The following is a 22728-nucleotide window of genomic DNA, read 5'->3' on the forward strand; positions in this document are numbered from 1 at the left end:
CACCTGTCGTCTCTACATAATTATGCAAATTGTGATTTGTAAGATTGTAATTAAACTACTATACTTATGTTCTATCCCTATGTACAGCGCTGCAGAACCCTGTTGGTGCCATATTTATAAAAGATAATATTGGAGCCGTCATTGGCCGGATGGCTAGCTATTGTGCCACCGTTACTGGGTTTTTAACTTTTTTTCCATCTCTCTTTCACCCTCCTTGACACGTCCTCCCTTTGCTGAAGCCAGCTGATGTGAGCCACCTTCCCGACTCTGTGCTTCAGTGCCGAGGCTCAGGAACTACCGCATGGCACAGCTGACCCACCTCCCTCTGTCATTCCTGGCTCTCTCTGCACTGGGTCCCACTGTACAGCACTGTATGAGAGCATACATGTAGCCGAGGCCCACAATCCGTTTCTCTACCAAGAGTGGTTATGTGCAAGTCAATGAGATTTCCTTTTAATCAACTTATTAATGAAGAACTTTACCTTTAAATCTAGCATAGTGTTTATAAGTGTAGGGAACATTATAAAGTAGGTCCTCCGTCTTGCAGAGCTCAGTGTCATTTATGCTGCTGGGACACAGGTGATATGTTAGAGACCAGATTGAACTGTGCATAGGATCTGATCTATGTGATTCATTGCTCTCTCTTTGGAAATTACGGAGCGTGTTACTTTGTGTCTGTAGGATGCTCTTCAGGACTCGCAGCCAGTAAGATATTCCACCCATCTCTCCAGCTTGTCCCCGAATACCCTTCCGGTGTACATAACAGACACTACCAAGAGGAGGGAGGTTGCCATCAGGTATGGGCTATCCAATCACTAACTGGTGCATATAACGTCTTTCTGTTAGGGACAAAGTAAGAGTCTTGTCTTAGAAGGTTGTTTTTCTATAAATAACAAGTTAAGTATCTTTAAGACTTGCATTTTTTGTAGCTATCATTTACAAGTCTGTATCTCGTTTTCAAAATCACTCTGGTGGTAATACAAGTATGGATGCCAGACAGAGGCTCTCAGATGCTCATCATGTCATGTGATACTAGAGGGAGTGGCCCAGTAAAAGTTTCATGATGTGCTGCATATAATTGTCATTAATGCTATACATACTGCAGATTGGGGGTGTCTTTACCCCCAAGTCCTACAAATGTCTATATGGATCTGGCATACACAGTAAATCAGGATTAACATGTTTGTATTGTATTAGAATGATTACTGTCAGATACTTTCCATCTCTTGTAGGACGTCACTAGAGGACCGGGACAATAAGGACACAGAACGAGAGAAGTGGCTGCACAAGCACCGACAGAAATGTCTCAGAATGCAGAAATCGCTCTCCAGGCGAGCAAAAGCGCTAGACCAGCATACGCCGCTCGTAGACAGCAATAAGGAGAAGCTGAGACAGAATAGGTAGGTGACACTTTCCCCCAGGGTTCTACTGGTAGCTCTTAACAGGTTCTGTTGAACCTAGAATGCACATCGCTGCCGGGTAGTCCCAGCAATAGAGGCTCAGGCTCTGCAGCGGAGCTCTGAGAGCTGCCATCTGCCCAAACCTTCTGGAGTCCAACTCTGGTCACAATACCCCAGAGATAAAGTGGAAATAATGCACCAGTCACTGCATGAGGTACTTCCGCCCAATCAATTTCAGGCATTCTCAGAAAAAAACACAATACAGAGAGGCAACCACACGCGTTTCACCAGCATCTTCATCTGGGGTTTGACCTTCCGTGCATAACTGAGTAATTAGCATGACTGTATGGGTAAGATAAAGTACCTTCCATGTCCATACAGCCAATCTACCTCTAGAGAGCCCGAAACAGCCAGTAACAGATATATAAATCCGGCAATATTATAATTAAAAAAGCAACAATAAAACTATAAGAATAATACACTAGATGAGCTATGGACAAATAAAGGAGTATAAGATATATCAGTGTATGTCACAATATTGGGGAACAATGTAGTTATTTTGCAATGTACGAGTGATATCCCACAATGGCTCAGACATTAGTTAGTACTTACCAGGATGCTTGCGCCTACCATCCGCCCTTAATATCGCTGATGTGGGAAAACACACTCGGTAAATATAATAACTCTAGTTTATTAATAAAAGAGGTAAATACTGGCAGGTAAGCATGGCACAGTAGTCTAATGATAGCACACGAGCATACATGTAACACGCTGTACCGGCCTATCAGTGGCCACCCTTGGTTATCCAACCCAGGCTTTTACCAGCACTGTGGAGACCCCTCCCCTGGCGGCAGCGGCAATGCTAGGCTGTCACGCCCCTTACGGCAGACATACAGATGCACAAGATCTGCAGAGAGATGGAGGCACAGGTCTGCAGATCTTCATTGTCCTTCCAAAATGCTTTAATCTTCAGTCCGTCTCCTGAGAACCGGCAGAGAGATGGACGCAGTAGCATGTGCCATTTATATGGCCTCCTCTCTAGCCATTCATTGCTATGTGCACTTATACTGGTGGGTATCTGAGCAGGGGTAGCCAGTCTGACAAGGGGCATCCTACCCCGAGCTAAGCAATCAGGACTGTGTCTGGGCCAATGAGAAAAGGCCGCTCTGAGCATGTGCCAGACATTTCTGTCCTGATGTTCAAAGAGAGCAGATCTGTGATCATGGCAACCACCAGATCATAGAGCAATATGCCTGGGTCCGTCCACCTCATTATTTCATCATCCACTCACAGGGCCTGATTCAGCAAGGATCGCTATAGCGATCGCAGCTGCGATTACGCAGGCAGTTCAACTGCACTACATCAGGACGCCCACTTTACCTTACACACATCTGTAATGTTTAGCAGGACTGTAAAACCATCGGTAACATGGAGTACCATCACAGCCTCACGCTCACCTGTACAAGCTCTGACCTTACTCAGAAATTGCTAACTTCCTCGCACGTTATGAGACCTCAGGCTGCGTAGGGCATCACAGAGGTTCATTTATGCACGCCGACTAAACAGCGTTGAAACACCCTGGCACACCTGCGACCCCAAAGTCACCACCCACAAACGGCACTTCCTGCCAAGCACTCTGCGGTGGGTCTGCGTAGTCACTGCGATCCTGTAGTCACCGCAGTCCCGATCGCAGTGAGATACACGCACACTGCTTGCACAGAATGCAACATTCGGCTGATTGTGTGCGTATTAGCAACTGCGTTCCTTGCCCACAGTCTGTGTCTGCAATTTCATTACCAATATTATCCTTTCTATGGGACGCAATCACAATGCAGACAATGTGCTATTTATAATGGTTTCATCATCTATATATTTGTAGAGCGATGGTACTTTACATGGACCTCCTGTGCAAATCTACTTCTGACATCCATACACTTTATATTTACTACGCTTTGGGCCCATTGTGTCATCGATGGGTATAAACATCATTTATGGAGCTCACCCGGCACCATTAATAATTGCGCCCAAACCATTCGAGATTAAGCATTTTAATACAGCACAGCGTGGGGGCATGCCAAGCTGGCCAAACCTTTGTTTCTGTGAAGCCGGGCACCGGCTCTCGCCGCAGTACGACAATTGTGCTGGTGGTGCATGAAATAGCTTTTATGACACCTCATTTAGGTCACTTCAGATCACATAAATACGTAGCATCCCACAGTAGTTACTAGTAAGCGCTAAGTGTAGCAAATCAATGGAAAAAGATTCCTACTCGAGCAAAGAAATAATATAGATAAAACAGAAATGTGCGAGTATATGAAAAACTCCTGCTAGAGCCTAAAAGCTTCAACTAAAATCCTAAATGGGCAATTCATTGTGATGGTGCGAGAAGATGGAATGAGACAGTGTGTGGTCTAGCTGCAGAAATCCCCCGACTAGATGACCCCCTTCTGATGGCAATTTGTTTTGGATGTTTTATTTACCGCAATGTTGCAGTGTCCACTACAAATGTGTCCACACACACCTGGCCTCCTTGGGCGTTAAACAGCCCTTCTAGTTGCGCCATGCTGTGACGTGACTCTGAAGCGCTGAGCGTCTTTTCACGCAACGTTTTGTCCCTTAAAATGCGTCTTATTCATAAAGAGTTGTCATTAGGACGCACGAGCAGCTTATGCTGATTAAAATGATATGTGGCATTCCCATATTCTGTGTGCGGCTGAATGCGAAATGCTACGTTACATTGTCAGCGGCTGCGACTCTATATTGTAGCATTTCGCTTGCCGATACACCCGCAGTCACACACAGAATATCGGCATGCAGCATATCATTTTAATCAGCGTAAGCTGCTCGTGCGTCCTATTGACGACGCTTTGCGAACAAGACACATTTTAAGGGAAAAAAATTGCAGGAAAAGACACTGGGTGCTACCGAGTCGCACAACGCTCACGCATTGTGTAATGCGACTTGTCGCACACGGAGGATAGATGTATGTGTGACCATATTGTGAATAACACTTTCATCGTGGCCCTGTAGTATGTTTTGTATATGCTGGATTCACTACAGATCATGTACCATGTGCTGGGCGATTGCGGTGGCAATTATGGCCCTCATTCAGAGCCGTTCGCTATTTGCGGTCGTTCGTTCAAAAACAAGGGGTGGCTATTCAAATGATCCGTTCGCACATTGCGGTCTGTTCACACCTCTAAGTCTGAACGAGCGAGCAAAACATACGCTCGTTTATTTGATAAAAACGCCCCCTGGCCGCTCGCACCATACGTCATGTCCGCTATTTATTAGATTAATCGAGTACATCGTACAGCGTATGAACTGCTCGCTATTCTTGTGGTTGGTTTTTTCAACCGCTATTTTGCGAGCAGTTCTGAGTTTAAAAAAACCAAGTGACGTGGTCAATGACGCTGCTGGATTAATTATGCACACCCTTAAAACGCCCGTTTTGACCTTTAAGCACGCCTGCGTTCGAATTCCACTCCCCCGTTTTCAAGCACCTTCCCCTGTTACCACCCACATACGCCTCATTCTGTCACTCAAAATAGCAGGCACTCGCTATATAGCGTACAAACGATTTTCGGCCGCACTGACTGGTTCGCGCATGCGTACTAAAAACCGTACGCATGCGCAGATGTGCGAACATCGCTCGGAACGAGCGTACTGCCGCTAACGAGCGTCTCTGAATGAGGGCCAATATCTCCATACTGTTTCATCAAGAACTAATGATAGTGGCAGGATCCGCTCTGTAATACCTGAAACCGTACATCATAGATGGAGAGTGAGGGGTAGATGTAGGGAGATAAATTACCAACCCATCAGCTCCTAACACGTTACAGGCTGTGTTTGAAAAAGTCCAGTTAGGAGCTGATGGGTTAGTACTTTATCTCTCCTTAGTACATCCACCCCTGAATGTACTATATACCGGTGAATGCAGACAGAGATGTCACTGTAACTGTCATGGGTCCTGTAGGCAGTCTGAGCGTAGGAGAGCCCAGGAGTATCGGGAGGAGCTGCGGCAGATGAAGATACAGGTGGAAATGAGACCGTACCTCTTTGAACGCGTCACAAAGGTAAATGGTCAGATTCTGTATATAATACCCTCCCTGTACCCAGCTGTAGCCCCTTCCTGTAAGCACTGTCCTCTATGTCCTGCCAGGGAGGTGCCAGTAAGGACACCGAGTCCCAGGTTACACGCAAGCTGCAGCCAGGCGGGAGGACGCAGGGACATACAGAGCGGGATCTGATGGAGGACAGCCGGGATGAGGACACCGAATCGCTGTGACCTCTTACATATTTACATTACAGTGAGACCCTTTTTGTTTGAGCGTTAAAGACCAATTTCTAGGTCTCTTAATTTAGGAAAATCATTTAGTTGTCACAATGGGAGAGAACCCAGTGACCGAGGAATAATGTATATATTACCGGAATGGTTGGACTCATCGTCATCGCTTTGTTAGTACATGTATTTCTATTGCGCCTTTCACTGTATATACATAGATCATTTATATAGTTACTTTCTATAAAGAAGAGATATTAATCTATAGCGCTTATTCTGTCTCTTTCCTATGTAATACAATGACCATGATCAGTTCCAGCAGCAGAAATAGGTGTATAAATCCAGGATTAATTCACTGCTCATCTATTACCCTCATCAGGAACCACTGGGGCTGTACAGGCCGGAGCCTCCTCATTTGGGTAGAATCCATCTAAGTAACAAACTCATCTGTAAGAGAGAGAAAGGGGAGAGACACACAGAGGGAAAGACATGTACACAGAAGTATGAGACAGACAGAGAGAGACACACACACATAGGAGAGAGCTCAGAGAGAGATAGACACACACACACACACACACACGCACACACAGGAGAGCCCAGAGAGAGATAGACACACACACACACAGGAGAGCCCAGAGAGAGATAGACACACACACACACACACACACACAGGAGAGACACACACACACAGGAGAGCCCAGAGAAAGATAGACACACACACACAGGAGAGACACACACACAGGAGAGCCCAGAGAGAGATAGACACACACACACACAGGAGAGACACACACACAGGAGAGCCCAGAGAGAGATAGAGACACACACACAGGAGAGCCCAGAGAGAGATAGACACACACACACACAGGAGAGACACACACACAGGAGAGCCCAGAGAGAGATAGAGACACACACACAGGAGAGCCCAGAGAGAGATAGACACACACACACACACACACACACACACGAGAGACACACACACAGGAAAGCCCAGAGAGAGATAGACACACACACACACACAAACAGGAGAGCCCAGAGAGAGATAGACACACACACACACACACACAGGAGAGCCCAGAGAGAGATAGACACACACAAACATGAGAGCCCAGAGAGACACACACACAGGAGAGCCCAGAGAGAGAGACACACACACATAGGAGAGAGCCCAGAGAGAGAGAGAGACACACACACACGCACGGAGAGACACACACACAGGAGAGCCTGGTGGGAGAGACACATACGCACACACATAGGTGAGAGAGACACACACAGGAGAGCCCAGAGAGAGAGACACACACACAGGAGAGCCCAGAGAGAGAGACACACACACACAGGAGAGCCCAGAGAGAGAGAGAGACACACACACAGGAGAGCCCAGAGAGAGAGACACACACACATAGGAGAGAGCCCAGAGAGAGAGAGAGACACACACACACGCACGGAGAGACACACACACAGGAGAGCCTGGTGGGAGAGACACATACGCACACACATAGGTGAGAGAGACACACACAGGAGAGCCCAGAGAGAGAGACACACACACAGGAGAGCCCAGAGAGAGACACACACACACACAGGAGAGCCCAGAGAGAGAGAGAGACACACACACAGGAGAGCCCAGAGAGAGAGACACACACACACAGGAGAGCCCAGAGAGAGAGAGAGACACACACACAGGAGAGCCCAGAGAGAGATAGACACACACACACACACACAGGAGAGCCCAGAGAGAGATAGAGACACACACACAGGAGAGCCCAGAGAGAGATAGACACACACACACACAGGAGAGACACACACACAGGAGAGCCCAGAGAGAGATAGACACACACACACACACACACACACACACACACACACACACACACACACACACACACACACACGAGAGACACACACACAGGAAAGCCCAGAGAGAGATAGACACACACACACACACACACACAGGAGAGCCCAGAGAGAGATAGACACACACAAACATGAGAGCCCAGAGAGACACACACACAGGAGAGCCCAGAGAGAGAGACACACACACATAGGAGAGAGCCCAGAGAGAGAGAGAGACACACACACACGCACGGAGAGACACACACAGGAGAGCCCGGTGGGAGAGACACATACGCACACAGGAGAGCCCAGAGAGAGAGACACACACACAGGAGAGCCCAGAGAGAGAGAGACACACACACAGGAGAGCCCAGAGAGAGAGAGACACACACACACAGGAGAGCCCAGAGAGAGAGACACACACAAACAGGAGAGCCCAGAGAGAGATAGACACACACACGGAGAGACACACACACAGGAGAGCCCAGAGAGAGAGACACACACACAGGAGAGCCCGGTGGGAGAGAGACACATACTCACACACATAGGTGAGAGAGACACACACAGGAGAGCCCAGAGAGAGAGACACACACACAGGAGAGCCCAGAGAGAGAGACACACACACACAGGAGAGCCCAGAGAGAGAGAGAGACACACACACAGGAGAGCCCAGAGAGAGATAGACACACACACACACACACAGGAGAGCCCAGAGAGAGACACACACACACACAGGAGAGCCCAGAGAGAGATAGACACACACACACAGGAGAGCCCAGAGAGAGATAGACACACACAAACAGGAGAGCCCAGAGAGAGAGACACACACAAACAGGAGAGCCCAGAGAGAGACACACACAGGAGAGCCCAGAGAGAGAGACACACACATAGGAGAGAGCCCAGAGAGAGAAAGAGAGAGAGAGACACACACACACACACATGGAGAGACACACACACAGGAGAGCCCGGTGGGAGAGAGACACATACACACATAGGAGTGAGAGAGACACACACAGGAGAGCCCAGAGAGAGACACACACACACACAGGAGAGCCCAGAGAGAGAGACACACACATAGGAGAGCCCAGAGAGAGAGACACACACACAGGAGAGCCCAGAGAGAGAGAGACACACACACACAGGAGAGCCTGGTGGGAGAGAGACACACACATATAGGATAGAGAACGAGACACAGGAGAGCCCAGATAGAGAGACACACACATAGGACAGAGAGCCCAGAGAGAGAGACACGGGAGAGAGACAAACACACATAGGAGAGATAGCCCAGACGGAGAGATATACACATAAACACAGAAGAGAGCCTGGTGGGAGAGAGAGATACAGACACACACGAGAGCCTGGAAGGAGAGACACACACAGGAGAGAGAGCCTGGAGAGAAACACACACATGAGAGACAGAGCCCAGAGGGAGAGACACACACACGTAGAGAGAGAGAGAGCCCTAAAGGTGAGATACACACACTCACAGGAGAGGCAGGAGGGTGAGAGACATATATACATAGGAGAGAGCACCTGGAGGGGGGTAGAGAGACACACACAAACGCAGAGAGAGAGGGAGCCCTAAAGGTGAAATACACTCACAGGAGAGTGAGAGACATATATACATAGGAGAGAGCACCAGGAGGGACACACACACACACACGCACACACACACACACACACACACACACACGAGAGAGAGACACGGGAGAGAGAGAAACTCACATAGGAGAAATAGCCCAGATGGAGAGATATACACATAAACACAGAAGAGAGCCTGGAGGGAGAGAGAGATGCAGACACACGAGAGCCTGGAAGGAGAGACACACACAGGAGAGAGAGCCTGGAGAGAAACACACACACGAGAGACAGAGCCCAGAGGGAGAGAGAGACACACACACGTAGAGAGAGAGGGAGCCCTAAAGGTGAGATACACACACTCACAGGAGAGTGAGAGAAAGACATATACATAGGAGAGAGCACCAGGAGGGGGGGGGAGAGAGTGACATACAGGAGAGGGTGCCAAGAACAGACACATACACACGAGAGAGCCCAGAAGGCAAGACACACACACACAGGATAGAGAGCCCAGAAGGAGAGACACACACACATAGAAGAAAGAGCCTGGAAGGAGACACAGACACACACACACAGGAGAGAGAGCCCAGAGGGAGAGACACACACACACAGGAGAGAGAGCCCAGAGGGAGAGACACACACACACACAGAAGAAAGAGCCGGGAAGGAGACACAGACACACACACACAGTAGAGAGAGCCCAGAGGGACATAGAGACACACAGGAGATATAGCCCGGAAGGTGAGAGACACCGACACAGGAGAGAGAGCCAGGAGAGGTAGAGACACACAAACGAGAGCCACGAGGGAGAGTCTCACAAACACACAGGAGAGAGAGTGCCAGAATGGAGACACACACACAGGAGAGAAAGCCAGGAAGAGAGACACACACATGAGAGACCCAGGTGGGAGAGACAAACACAGGAGAGAGAGCCAGGAGGGGGAGAGAGAAACACACAGAAGAGAGCCAGGAGGAGGAGAGACACAGGCACAGGAGAGATAGGCAGGGGGGGAGAGAGACACATACACAGGATGAGATTGAGAGACACCCACAGGAGATAGTGCCAGGAGAGGGAGACACACACAGGAGAGAGAGCCAGGAAGGAGAGGCGCACATCCAGGAGTAAAGGGACTCATACATCAGGCAACAGATTGTCCGATCCTCTGATTGGAAACTGCAATCGTCCTCAGATTCGTCGGATGATTGGTGAAATTCGTGTCTCTTACTAACACAGGTACAGACTAGGCTGGCCCCTTACACACAGTAACGCTGCTCTGTGTCTCTTACTAACACAGGTACAGACTGGGCTGGCCCCTTACACACAGTAACGCTGCTCTGTGTCTCTTACTAACACAGGTACAGACTGGGCTGGCCCCTTACACACAGTAACGCTGCTCTGTCTCTCTTACTAACACAGGTACAGACTGGGCTGCCCCTTACACACAGTAACGCTGCTCTGTGTCTCTTACTAACACAGGTACAAACTGGGCTACCCCCTTATACACAGTAACGCTGCTCCGTGTCTCTTACTAACACAGGTACAGACTGGGCCACCCCCTTACACACAGTAATGCTGCTCCGTGTCTCTTACTAATACAGGTACAGCCTGGGCTGCCCCTTACACACAGTAACGCTGCTCTGTGTCTCTTACTAACACAGGTACAGCCTGGACTGACCCCTTACACACAGTAACGCTGCTCCGTGTCTCTTACTAACACAGGTACAGACTGGGCTGGCCCCTTACACACAGTAACGCTGCTCTGTCTCTCTTACTAACACAGGTACAGACTGGGCTGCCCCTTACACACAGTAACGCTGCTCTGTGTCTCTTACTAACACAGGTACAAACTGGGCTACCCCCTTACACACAGTAATGCTGCTCCGTGTCTCTTACTAACACAGGTACAGACTGGGCTGCCCCCTTACACACAGTAACGCTGCTCCGTGTCTCTTACTAACACAGGTACAAACTGGGCTGACCCCTTACACACAGTAACGCTGCTCCGTGTCTCTTACTAACACAGGTACAGACTGGGCTACCCCCTTACACACAGTAATGCTGCTCTGTGTCTCTTACTAACAGAGGTACATACTGGACTGACCCCTTAGACACAGTAGCGCTGCTCTTTGTCACTAACACAGGTACAGACTGGACTGACCCCTGACACACAGTAACACTGCTCTGTGGCCCTGATTCAGAGCCGGACGCTCTGAAAGAGCGCTCGCTCTGAATCAGGACGTGTTTTTTTTTTTTGTGCGGCTCCTGGCCGCTCGCATGGCTGTGGTGACCACCCACAGCTATAGCGAGCGGCCAGGTTGATGGTCGCGATGGTCAAGACCATCGCAACCATCGGGCTTGCGATGAGACCCTTGTGGTAGGGTCTCGTGGCCGCAAGCAACAGAGAGATTTCGGCTCTAACAGAGCCGGAATCTCTCCACTGACATCACGTGTGATGTCAGTGGGGCCGCCCCCAAATGGCAGGTGTTCTCATGGGGACGCCTCCGTTTGGGCAGCCACCCACCCGGCCCGCCCACTAAAGGGGGCGAGCTGTCACTCAACATCAACAGCTTGCCCCCTTTGGTGCGAGACCCGGAGCGACGGATTGCCCCTCGCTAGCTGGGTCTCGCACATGTGCATGACAGAGCCGGCTCCGCCTTGCGCATGCACTGTGGGTCACCATCGACCCGGTTGCGAGCGCTCCGCTTGCGACCGCGTCTGAATCAGGCCCTGTGTCTCTTACTAACACAGGTACAGACTGGGCTGACCCCTTACACACAGTAACACTGCTCTGTGTCTCTTACTAACACAGGTACAGACTGGGCTGCCTCCATACACACAGTAACGCTGTTCTGTGTCTCTTACCAACACAGGTACAGACTGGGCTGCCCCTTACACACAGTAATGCTGCTCTGTGTCTCTTACTAACACAGGTACAGACTGGGCTGACCCCTGACATACAGTAACACTGCTCTGTGTCTCTTACCAACACAGGTACAGACTGGGCTGACCTCTTACACACAATAGCGCTGTGCAGTTTCTTGTATACTAACACAGGGACCGACGTTCATCCACCTGTTCCCGATGCAGCACCAGCAATGGTGGGGACTCCTAGACCAGGGTCCCGTACATCAGGCCCCCACTATTCTTCTGATTGGAGGACAGGACCGGTGACACAATTGAAGCATTAAGCCATGCCCACTTCTGCAGATTACATTTTATAACTTACAATAAAGTCAGTAAAGTGTTGGTGACACATTCCAGGATTTCACATTAAACAAAACCTATTATTTTTGTCCTGTGTTTTATTTTTTGTTGTTTCTACAACCCCAATGTTTGTGACTTTGGCCCCTGGTAGAATTTGTCAGTCTCCTTTCCTTGGGAGAGGGAGAGGGAGAAAGAGTTCTTAACCTTGTTGGAGGTACTGAACCCCGTAAGTTTCATACGTGCATTTACCGAACCCATCATAGTTGGAAAAATAAAATGTTTTGTTTTTTTTTAAATTCAAAACATAGAGAAATATATTTTATTAGTGCACAAAATGAACCATGCATCAGTTGCACATAAAATCACTGTGCTCAAAGAACAAAACCAACAAAACAAAAATGCCATAAAAGTATTGTGTGAATGCCAAAAGTATATTAATGCACCTGGCAACCCTGGAGAATGGAATGGACACACACCTCCGCCGAACCCCTGAGACTGACTCACCGAACCCCTGGGGTTCGATCGAATCCAGGTTAAGAACCACTGATATAGATCAAATCTAGCCACACTGAAAGTAATGGGGGGATAATGTAAATGGGGATTTATTGCCAATACAGGTGTGTGTTCTCGCACCATGGGAGTTTATTGCCAGTGGATGGGGTGGGGTGGGGGATGCTTTAATGATGTCACCTAAGCACTTGGGGAGGGAGTAATCAGAAATGTAATGTAATGGCTCATGGCACCTGGTTCAGGCCACGCCCCCTGTGTATGATGTCACACAGAGGGGGCAGGGATACAAACATTGAGAATTACAGCAATGAACACTCCAGACGGCACTACTGCAGAGATACTGGCTGTAGATTCCCCTTCCCGGCACCCTGCTAGCCAGATGGTGGAGTCGTGGGTGAGTGGCGGTGCTGCCCACAGGGCTCTACACAGCCGCTCCGCTTGCAAACCCTTAGTTACGGCCCTGGGAGTAATATACTGGGGGAAGGAGATAATATTATAATGGTGGCATATAAACACTAGGGTGGTGCTAGACAGCCCCTAAGCATATTTCTTCAGGGTCCATAGGGATCCACAGGGATACCTTAGAGTTTTCTCGCTCTGTGGTACCGACTATGCTCAGCAGGGCCGGATTATAGGCGGGGCGAATGGGGCGTTCGTCCAGGGGCCGCCACACATTTAGGGCCCCCACACATTGCCCCTACCTGGCCCACTCTGCTACCTCCCTTGCCCACCCGGTGTCTGCAAGCATAGCTGATTCGCACACTGCAAAGTTGGACCCTTCCCCCTACTCACCTTTAAGTCCAGGGTCCACTCCGGCTTTCCCTCTGGTGGCGGAGATGTGCTCCTTGGCGCTCTGCTCGCTTGACTGGCTCCCCGCTCTACCAGCCCAAGCTGCTGCTCCTCTGTGACAGCACCTCCGGCAGAATGAAGATGGCAGCTGATGATGTGATGCGCACCACTCGCGGCCACTGGGGTCCTGACAGGTAATGCACCAGGTCCTGGCCCCCTCCTTGTATGTGTGTACGTGCGTTCTGCCCTCCGCTGCCCATTGCGGCTGTGATGGGGGGCTCCAGCCGGCAACCTTGCATTGCAAGATTGTACCTGGCTGCCCAGAGACCACCTTCCTGCTGGCTCTACTGCCTTCAATGTTCCTTACTGCCATGTGTCGTACTATCATTCAGGGGCATAAGCGATGCTAAGAAATTGTAAATGTGGAAGCGATAATGATGTGTAAATTGAAAGAAAACACAAATGATAATCAACAGTGAATAGAAAATAAGCTCACATTTAATAATGCAACTGGCATATAGGAATAAAATAAATAATAAAGTAAAATAGAATTAAAACAGATTTTCTATGTATGTATGCAATGTGCAGCAATGGAACAATAGGGTAACATATATTGAGTCGCTTAGTTGGTAAATAATTAGTTAAATAGTGGTATCTCCGATTAGGATACCTTTATAGAGTGACTCGCATATGGTGGTGTGAGTAACCAAGTGAACTTCAATCAATTAAATAAATATATGAAGGAGACATAGCATCCCCTAGATTGTAAGCTCCTAGGAGCAGGGTCCTCCCCACTGTCTCACAGCCTTCTCCTCTAGCACTTCAATGACAGCCGTCACCTTCAGAGCTGTACTGTGTATGGAGAATTATGTTGCTAATTGTTACTGGTGTTCTGTTTATATTTTGGTTACTGTATTGTAATGTAATGTTCTGTGTACCCTGTACTGTATATACGGCGCTGCGGACCACTTGTGGGGCCCTATAAATAAAATTTAATAATAATAATTCAAAACCAGCATATGAAAAAATGAATGGTGACAACCGTATGTAGAATGCAGTCTGCAACAATAATGTCAAAAGATTTTGAATGGTGATGCACCTGTTGGTAAGGAGAAATGTGATTGGGATATCTCAATTAGAATTAATCTCACAGATTTTACTGAGGTGTTCTGCAGATGGTACAGTCCTGCACAGATAGATCGCTCATCAGCAAAAACAGAGAAGTCGTAGAGATGCAAGTGTTAAATAGTTCCAGTAATAAATGAAAAAATAGATGTGGCCAGCACAGTGCTGTGAGACTCCAATGTCTTACCCGCTGTATGAACCGTGCAGTGCGGGTACTGTGCGGCGTGAGATCGGCTGTCCGTGCACTCGAGGGTCCCGGCCGGGAATGGGTAGAGAGGTGAAGCTTCCTAATGCGGTGCAGCTGTATGTGTGGAGCGGCTGGAATGGACGTGAGCCGCTCTCACTCACGCGACGTCTCGCTGATTACAGCTGAACACCTCGGGGAAAAGACTTCTCAGTAATGTTGAAAATAACAGTGTAGCTTAAATCAGCAAAATCCTGGTAAGATGTACAGTCAGAGTGGGAACACTAACGCGTTTCGCGGCCCTGTTTAACTGGCCGTTTTCTCAGAGGTAAAAAAACGTTAATTTATAATCAACAACCAGATTCTTGAAATATATAAAGACATGACAGACGCTCGTCTAGAAAGCAGACGTACGTTTCGCACGGGTTGCCTCGTTAAAGCAAGTTATGCAAAATGTACGTTAGCTTTCTAGCCGAGCGTCTGTCATGTCTTTATAAATTTCAAGTATCTCATTGTTGATATTAAATGAAGTATAGATAGGATCACATCCTCCTTTTCCCTTCTTGCTGTGGACACACCCTGTACTTATCACCGAAGTGTCACAAAGTCCCCAATTGTGTATTATAACAGGGACCACAGTGGCATCAACCATAGTTATAGTATAGCTACGGTGGCGTATTATACATGCAATAGGGAAGGGTGTTTGGCAATAGTGCTGTGGAATATTAACGGCAGTTCTATGTTATGTTTGAATACTGAGCTATTGATCTATAGCCTTGCTGAAAGTGAAAAGTCCCTGCTCTGTCCATCTGGTTCCAGCGCAGAATTGCTCCACTGCCGGATGTTCAAACCTTCCTTCAGGGTGTTCTCCGTATTCAACCTCTCTTTGTCCCTCCAGTGGCGCCGTGGAATTTGTCAGTGGTTCTCTAGGGCCATCCGTTTGAAACTTTGGGATCTGTGGAACTCAAGTGGCTCACTGCAAATACTCTCTTTCTTCTGGCTATTGCGTCCGCCAGTAGGGTGTCAGATTTAGGGGTGCTTTCCTGTCGCTCCCCATTTCTGATCTTTCATCAGGACAGGGCTGTTATTCGAACTCGTCCTTACTTCCTTCCCAAGGTTGTTTCTCATTTCCATATTAATGAGGAAATTGTGCTCTAGTCCTGGCTTTCCAATCACCAGACCTCTCGGCAGGTGAGGCCTCCTTGGTTGTGGTCCGTGCTCTCAGAATCTACATTGACCGTACTTCTAGTTGGAAAACAGATTCTCTATTTGTCCTCTATGGATTCCACAAGAAGGGATGGCCAGCTAACAAGCAGACTCTAGCCAGATGGCTTCGCATGACTATCGCATGACTATCTCACAGGCCTATATGCAGGTGTGGGCCTTCCTGTGCCGGCTTCCGTCTCTGCTCATTCCACTCGCTCTGTGGGACCCACCTGGGCAGCCCGCCGTGGCGTCTCAGCTGAACAGCTTTGTAAGGCGGCCACACCTTTCTTAGGTTCTATGCCTTTGATACTTTTGCCTCTCAGGATGCTTCATTTGGATGTTGGATTCTCCTATCAGCTCCAGAGCGTCCCCATCCTTGAATACTGCTTTGGGACATCCCCAAGGTATCCCTATGGACCCTGAAGAAGAAAATGAGAGTTATGGTAAAACTTACCTTTGTTAATTCTCTTTCTTCGAAGTCCATAGGGTCCACAGGCTTAGATAGGTTGGGTATCCTCGTCACCGGTCTCCGTCTCCCTTGTGTGAGAGTGTTTCTGTACCACAAAGTGAGAAAACCCTAAGCCAGGGGTCTTCAACCTTTGGCCCTCCAGCTGCTGTGGAACTACAGATCCCAGCATGCCCTGCCACCATTTTGATATAACAGCATGCTAAACCTGTGGCAGGGCATCCTGGGATCTGTAGTTCCACAGCAGCTGGTGGGCTTTGAAGAAAGAGAGTTAACAAAGGTAAGTTTTACAATAAACTTCATTTTTTCCACTTAAATATTTTTCTGGTTGTAAAATTATGTTTGATTTTTTTGCTAAAATAATAATAAAATATAATAAGACTAAAAATTATTTAATAAGAATAATAAACATTGAGTGATTTTCGGAAAAACAATTAGTTAAGTGGTTAAGTAGGGATGAACATGTTATTTGTGTTTGTGTCACCGCTGTAAACCAAGGCTGCACAAAAGCAAATAATAACCCTCCTAACTGGTATAACAGAAGATATGGGCAACTGTAAGTAGACTGCCTCCCAGGAGGCATCAGAGCAGCTCGCACCATGGTAATTAACTATCGCTCGCGTTCCCCTGATCCAGGCATAGGGAGCTGCAAGTACAAATTAAGTGCACACTTGCCAAGTATGAAATCTTCCAGTCCGCCTTCCTGGATGGGGACATATAGCTGATCACTGCGGGCAAGGCTCGTGCTAGGGAGTCCGGTACCCACCAACAAATAGGAGAGGCAGTGGGTGACAGGCAGTGGGAGATGCTGGGGAGAGACAGTGGGTGACAGGCAGTGGGTGATGCTGGGGAGAGGCAGTGGGTGACAGGCAGTGGGAGATGCTGGGGAGAGACAGTGGGTGACAGGCAGTGGGTGATGCTGGGGAAAGGCAGTGGGTGATGCTGGGGAGAGACAGTGGGTGATGCTGGGGAGAGACAATGGGTGACAGGCAGTGGGAGATGCTGGGGAGAGGTTAAGACACTCTGCCCTTACAGTGGCACCCCACTAAAGCAGCCTGCCCTGTGCCATCCCTACCCGCGGGCCACAGTGTCCTGCAGGTGGTAAAAATTGCGGTTTCTGATTACCTCCGGGTGAATAGATGCTGTGCGCATGTAATACCCTGCTATGCAAGGTATCAGGGCCGGATTAAGGGTCACATGGGCCTGGAGCTGAAAATGTTCAAGGGCCTAATATAAGAAGCAAGGTAGCTGTGACCAATGCTCTGTGGGTGTGGCAAGAGCCAAGTGGGTGTGTACAGCCACACGGTCTACCTAAATACGAAAAATCATAATTTTGTGAGTAACCCAGAAATAATTGTTTAATACTTATGATTTATGGCAACTGTGTGGCCAGCTAGGCAGCTGGTCATCATCATCCTGTCATGATGATGGGCCTATTTTTATGTGGAGGCCTGGAGCTGTAGCTCCCTCCACCCCATTGTTAATCTGGCCCTGTATTATGCCTAACATTGTGCGGAGAATTCCCAGCAGCCTCGGCAGCTGCCCAGGAGGTCAGGAGCAGGTCACATGACCAGTGTCAGGCAGGTGGCATTTGGAGGGAGCAGCAGTTGGCAGTGTCAGTTTCATGAGGTGGCAGAGATGGCTGAAAGCAAAGCAGATGATAGCGGCAGGGCATCATTGGAGCAGGATCAGGGGCTGTCGGCATCTTGCCTCTTCATAGATGGAGAGCCGGTGGCGTGTCCGGAGGCGGGGCCTGGGCGGAACGGACAACCCAACACTGGGGCAGAAGTAGAAGGAGAGGCTGCACTTCAGAGACAGCCGGAGAGGTGAGAAGAAACACTCGCACCTCGGGCAGCATACAGGCAGGCTTAGGGCCTCATTTATCAACGAGTTTATAACTCAAAACTAGTGATAAATATCACTTTTTTGATAAATGGTGCTCAGCCAATCAGCTCCCAACTGTCACCTGTTAGAAAAATGAGTTGGGAGCTGATTGGCTGGAGCATCATTTATCATACACAGTGACATTTATCACTAGTTTTGAGTTATAAACTCGGTGAGGCTGTTAGACGGCAGGCCAGCGCTAAACTTCATTCCTTCAGCTGTAATAAGAGCCACCCTTACAGATATAAGAGACAGGACCCAAAAGAGCCATATTGTTCAGATTATCTGCATAGCACTCATCTACATATAACTTAAAGGAGACAGAGACTAAGCTAATGGGCTCCTTCAGGAGAGTGATAAATAATATGAGTGTGTGTCATAGACAGTCTAGTTACACTAACGAATACCTCCCAACATGACCCTCTCCAGGAGGGACACAGGACCTCATTCAGAGGCGGTCGTTAGATGCAAGCGGTCGCACAGAATCAGGGCGGCCGCTTGCATCATGAACGGCCGCCTCCTTGTCGATCGTTAAGCTGTGGGTTACCACATTATATACTATGAAGGTATGAACTGATAGCACTATCCAATGCTTACCCCACTACCCGCATAGTGCCACACCTGACTGCAGGCCCCAAACACCCAGGATTTCCCAGACACCAGGGAGAGTAGGGAAATGTAGCTCCAAATGATGCTTTGTTCTCCTGCACATCAGAAAAACTAAATTAATAAGCAGATGATTTGCTAAATGTTCACCTAATGAGCACGGCACTAATGACTGACACAGTGACTCTCTCTGTATTACAGCACAGAACAGGATACAGATGACACATCCTCATCATCATCAGATTATCAGAGCGTCAGTAATCCAGTCAGGGTGCTGAGCGTGGGTGTATCTGTCTACTGTGATGTGGTGATACACAGGGCCTGGGAAGAGGACAATGAGGAAAATGAGAAAGAGGATGATGAAGAGGAGGAACCTGATGACTCGCACCCCTAGGGCATTTCCCGTCTCCAAGAACATGAGGGCGCACGTGACCATAGGAAAGGGAAATACATGCTAAATATACAACAGAGTCTGTCCTGTTGTATTATTCATTACGGCTGGCAAGTGGGATCTTCGCTGCGATTACGCACGCAGTCTCATTGCGAAAATATGCTAATGTCTGCAATCGCTATGCCGGGGCAGCATAACATAAGGACGCCCACTTCCCCAAGTCCGGGAAAACATCGGTAACATTAACATCGGAGCCTCACGCACACTTGCGCAAGGTCAGACCTTACTCAGACATTGCTGATCTTCGCAGTGAGATCTCAAGCTGCATATGCCATCACAGCGGATAATTTATGCACGCCCCTGTGATGGCGTCCAAATGCACTGGCACGCCTGCATTTCGCCGACCGCCCCCAAGCGGTCACCTCCTGTCAATCACTCTGCGTGATGTCTGTGATCGCATTGATGTCTTAGCCTATGCTCAGTATGCAACAGTAGCAGTTTCGATCCGTAATGAACGGGGCCCAAAGACAGTGAGGTATATATATATAATATATATAATATATATATATATGTAAATAGTGAAATTGATAAACAGCGATCGGTGTGTTTAAAACATATATATTATATACACGAGATCTGTCTAAAAAGTTCGGTGACTGGTCTGATATATTGGGACACTCTGTGGAAATGAATGCAGTGGCAGTGCGGTGGCAGCCTCGAGCAAACCCCGACTGGGGGCAGGTCCAGGCATGTCCATTCATGTCAGCGTGCATGAGCGACCTTGTTGCAAGCGTTGCATAGATATATCAGACCATTCACCAAACTTTTTAGACAGGCTTTGTGTATATATATATATATATATAAATATATATATATGTATATATATACACATATACATACACACATTTCAGTTAGTGACAGTAAGTCGAGTGGCAGCGCCCTGTCACCTTTTCGGCGCCTGGAGCTCGTGCTCCGCCGGAGCTGCCCTCCCTACACCCCTGCTGGTACTTACAGCAGCGGCTTCTGGTGCGTCTCTGACACCAGAGGCAAGGACTGCCACGCACGATTCCCTGCAAGCGAGGAATCGCCTTACTTGACATTTCCGAGCATCCGGTGCAGTCCAGGCCGCTGCATTGCTGCTAGCTAAGCTCAGCCGCGTCCCGCTGAAATTACCAGCACAATTACTGATGTTGTGGCTTGGCGGAGGTAGATGGAGTCGCAGCCCATGCGTCCTAAGTTAAATAAATCATAAAATGAAAACTTAAGACTGCCTAAGCAGTCCCCTGTACAAAGGTGCGCCTGAATCCTGCTGCACCAAACGAACAACTGAAGTCCTATGGCTAGAGGCGGGGTATATATGGAGGAGGACCCAGGGAATTCTAGGAGCCAAAGTTTTAACTGTTTGGTGCCTGGTCTTCCAACCATAATACCCCCCCATGGTATCCCTGTGGATCCCTATGGACCCCGAAGAAGAAACTATTGCTTTCCAGAGTTTTATCCTCTCTAACAGGGATGTACATCCCCATTCCTCAGCCAAATTAATAAAGCTCCAATTGTCTATTGCTCTTAACATTTATTACTGTACAATACAAAACAAATAGAATAAAATCTCCCACCCAAAGGGGATATTATGCATCCCGGAATCCAGCAGAACAGTGATGATCACAGTATTCCCCTGACAGGGGCTTATTTAGAGAGGAGGGGGCCCGTGTTCGCTCGCTGTCCAGGGCCCCCTCCTCTCTCTCAAGTGGCCGCGACATACTGACAGGTTCAGTAGACTCCGGGCACTAGTCTGTGACTGGAGTCTACAGCGCATGCGCAGGACACCGGGAGAATGGAGCGGCAGCCATTTTCCTGGCGAATTCCGTACTGCACATGCGCAGACTGCCGGAAAAATGACTGCAGCGGCCATTTTCCAGGCATTCTGTGTAGCGCCTATCCAGCCGACGTGGGACTTCGGAGAAGTAAGTATTTAGAAAGTGAATATTTGGGGATACTGTGGGCCTGATTCAGAGCCGGACGCTCTGACCAGAGCGCTCGCTCTGAATCAGGGCCCTCCTACCTTAAAATGGAGCGGCCTCCTGGCCGCTCGCATAGCTGTGGGTGACCACCCACAGCATATGCGAGCGGCCAAAAAGACGGTCGCGATGGTCAAGACCATCGGGCTTCGGGCTTGCGACGGATCTGGTTGGTTGCTATGGGCAACATCACTTCTAAAACTCACTTCTAAAAACTCTAATTTTAGTAAATGTAACCCTAAAACTCATAGTTAATGCTAGACTGAGTGACAGTCTGTAACCTTGTGCCTCTATTCAAACAGAGAGGATTCACTGGTTAGAGCGTGAGAAAAGCGCCTCTCTGAGGGGCCTATTCATCATTACTAAAACTTCTCTGGAGGCAATTAGGTTTAGAACTCGATAGAGGTAATTAGGTTTAGAACTGGCATGGAGTTTTACCTAATTACCAGAGGATTCATCATTCCTCCTCCCAATAACTATTCCAAAAAGCTGTAATTTTTGCGATGACAGCTTTTCTGAAAATAGATACTTTTCCCTCCGTAGTCCTACCTTACCGCAGCATCTCCACTTCTAAAAACTCGCAGCACTAATAATTACAGCTGCGGTAATTTAATATAAAGTAAATGTATTTTTATTTTTTTAAGTTCATCCCCGGCGCTGCATCCTGCTGCAGACGGGAAGTGTCTCCCTTCTGCTCCCCGGTGGCACTTATAAGTGCTTCTTCAATTAAATGTTTATAGCAAATAAACAGTTAATTATTACGCTTACTTACAAGTGCCACCGGGGAGCAGAAGGGAGACGCTTCCCGTCTGCAGCAGGATGCAGCACCGGGGATGAATGAAAGTTGAGCCGGAGGGACTTGAAGGAGGGAGCGTGAGGTCCCGGAGAAGAAGACTGCTACTATCAGTAGCCCAGCATCGGCGTAAGATTGTCCCGCTAAGGGAGGAGCGGGCGGCCGCAAGAAGTGAGGTAGGGGGGAGCGCACAGACTGGGGGATTATATGCTATACAAGCTGACGTGCCGTCTAAATGCCAGCAAGTTAGCACTGTCGGGGTGCTGTGTACTCCTACTGCATATGGCGTACATTAACAACATCAATTACCGAAAATACAGTAATTTCCACATCATATTACTATATGGGGAGTGTGGAAATTAACGGAGACTTACTTAACCAGGAGATATTTGTCATATCTCCTGCGTTAAGTCTAATAATGAATACAAGTGATAGATCTATTTGTTAAAAAGTATATAAAAAAC

At 48.4% G+C, this 22728-nt stretch overlaps 1 protein-coding gene across 3 annotated transcripts in view; it reads left to right on the forward strand.

The window, feature by feature from the left end:
* FAM161B (FAM161 centrosomal protein B) overlaps positions 1–19404 on the forward strand; it is a 29652-nt gene extending 10248 nt beyond the window's left edge. Inside the window, exons 5-9 of one of the 3 annotated variants that reach the window (XM_088447511.1) lie at positions 682–797; positions 1233–1400; positions 5377–5476; positions 5563–5710; positions 19264–19404. In XM_088447511.1, coding sequence (XP_088303637.1) covers positions 682–797; positions 1233–1400; positions 5377–5476; positions 5563–5688 — 510 coding nt within the window. In that variant the 3' untranslated portion in view covers positions 5689–5710; positions 19264–19404. Of the gene's footprint in view, positions 1–681; positions 798–1232; positions 1401–5376; positions 5477–5562; positions 5948–12079; positions 12359–19263 lie in introns of those variants that run through there. The other 2 variants (XM_088447512.1, XM_088447510.1) reach the window with 2 other exon arrangements.
* The last annotated feature ends 3324 nt before the right edge of the window (positions 19405–22728 follow it).

Source organism: Taudactylus pleione, unplaced genomic scaffold, assembly GCF_031769625.1.
Source record: "Taudactylus pleione unplaced genomic scaffold, aTauple2 ptg000433l, whole genome shotgun sequence".
Taxonomy (NCBI): domain Eukaryota; kingdom Metazoa; phylum Chordata; class Amphibia; order Anura; family Myobatrachidae; genus Taudactylus; species Taudactylus pleione.